At 45.3% G+C, this 1,924-nt stretch overlaps 1 protein-coding gene across 1 annotated transcript in view; it reads left to right on the forward strand.

Annotated features, from left to right (window-relative positions):
* F8 (coagulation factor VIII) overlaps positions 1 to 1,924 on the forward strand; it is a 164,766-nt gene that overhangs the window by 153,496 nt on the left and 9,346 nt on the right. Inside the window, exon 22 of the mRNA XM_058441369.1 lies at positions 670 to 846. Coding sequence (XP_058297352.1) covers positions 670 to 846 — 177 coding nt within the window. The remainder of the gene's footprint in view (positions 1 to 669; positions 847 to 1,924) is intronic.

Genomic DNA, 1,924 nt, shown 5'->3' on the forward strand with positions numbered 1-1,924 from the left:
ATGCCTGTAATCCCAGCACTTTGGGAGGTTGAGGCGGGCCGATCACAAGGTCAGGAGTTCTAGACCACTCTTTTGCTGAGGCAGGATAATCGCATGAACCCGGGAGGCAGAGGTTGCAGTGAGCTGAGATCATGCTATTGCACTCCAGCCCAGGCGACAGTGCCTGACTCCGTCTGAAAGAGACAAACAGAGAGAGAGAGAGAGGAAGGAAGGAAGGAAGGAAGGAAGGAAGGAAGGAAGGAAGGAAGGAAGGAAAAGAAAGGAAGGAAGGAAGGCAGGCAGGCCGGGCAGAGTGGCTCAGGCCTGTAATCCTAGCACTTTGGGAGGCCTAGGTGGCAGATCACCTGAAGTCAGGAGTTCAAGACCAGTCTGGCCAACCTGGTGAAACCTCATCTCTACTAAAAATACAAAATTATCCAGACATGGTGGTGGGCACCTGTAACCACAGCTACTCGGGAAGCTGAGGCAGGAGAATCGGTTGAACTCGGGAGGCGGAGGTTCAGTGAGCTGAGATCGTGCCATTGCACTACAGCCTGGGTGACAGAGCAAGACTCCATCTCAAAAAAGAAAGTAGAGTGAGAAGTGCTGTGGTATGGTTAAGAGGGATTTGGGAATTTCTGGGAGTAAATGGTGACCAAGAGGCTACTAGTCCAACTCTATTGCCCTCAGGTGAATAATCCAAAAGAGTGGCTGCAAGTGGACTTCCAGAAGACAATGAAAGTCACAGGAATAACTACTCAGGGAGTAAAATCTCTACTTACCAGCATGTATGTGAAGGAGTTCCTCGTCTCCAGCAGTCAAGATGGCCATCACTGGACTCTCTTTTTTCAGAATGGCAAAGTAAAGGTATGCTAGTCTCCTTGGAAAGAAAGAAAGAAAAAAAAAACCACCTCTCCTAGAGCTTAACATAACATAACAAGGTTGATATATGGCCAAACTTTCAGGGCAAAATTTATTAAGTACCTATGGTAGCAAGACATTGTAAAAGGCATTCTGAGAGAACACAGTGACTTTAAGAAAAAGGTAAAATACTGAGAAAAGGGCAGAGTAGATCCAAGAGTTAATTCTCCTCATCAGCACCTTGATTCCCAAGCCTTTTTGACCTTTAACTTTAGTGGTCCAGGAAGTCTTCATTCTTAATCTGGGTTTGCTGGATAATTCAACAAATTGTGCTGATTAAAAGACATGACATAAAGTCTTATCACCCCATGAGTAATGGGGGAAGAAATAGTTCCTTTCTTTGGTGTTTTTTATATTATTTTTTCACCAAGAATTAACCATGATGTGGTCCTTACCAATCTCTCTAATACAGTCTCTTGCCACTTGGCTCTTTAAGCTCTATCCATACTAAGAAATTCTCAGGTCACTAAATACAGCCATTATATCTCATACCAGGCTTTTAAATGGATACTATTTCTTCTACCTGGAACATTTTTCTAGCTACCCTCTACTGCCACTTTCACCTGACTCATTCGTTAAGTCTTGGATAAACATCACGTCCAAGAAGAATTCCCTTATCCATCAAGGCTGGATGAAAGACTTCACCAAACTGGCAGTTTGGTCAACTGAAGTCTAGACATTGGATATTCTAGAAGAAATTCCCATTTAAAAAAGGTTATATCTCTGATTAGTGCCACAACATGATGAACTTTGAAAATATGCTAAGTGAAGCCCGGGCGCAGTGGCCAATGCCTATAATCCCAGCACTTTGGGAGGCCGAGGCGGGCAGATCACGAGGTCAGGAGATCGAGACCATCCTGGCTAACACGGTGAAACTCCGTCTCTACTAAAAATACAAAAAATTAGCCAAGCGTGGTGGCGGGTGCCTGTAGTCCCAGCTACTCGGGAGGCTGAGACAGGAGAATGGCATGAACCCAGGAGGCAGAGCTTGCAGTGGCGCGATCTCGGCTCACTGCAAGCTCTG

The sequence above is a fragment of the Hylobates moloch genome, unplaced genomic scaffold, assembly GCF_009828535.3.
Source record: "Hylobates moloch isolate HMO894 unplaced genomic scaffold, HMol_V3 SCAFFOLD_7, whole genome shotgun sequence".
NCBI lineage: Eukaryota > Metazoa > Chordata > Mammalia > Primates > Hylobatidae > Hylobates > Hylobates moloch.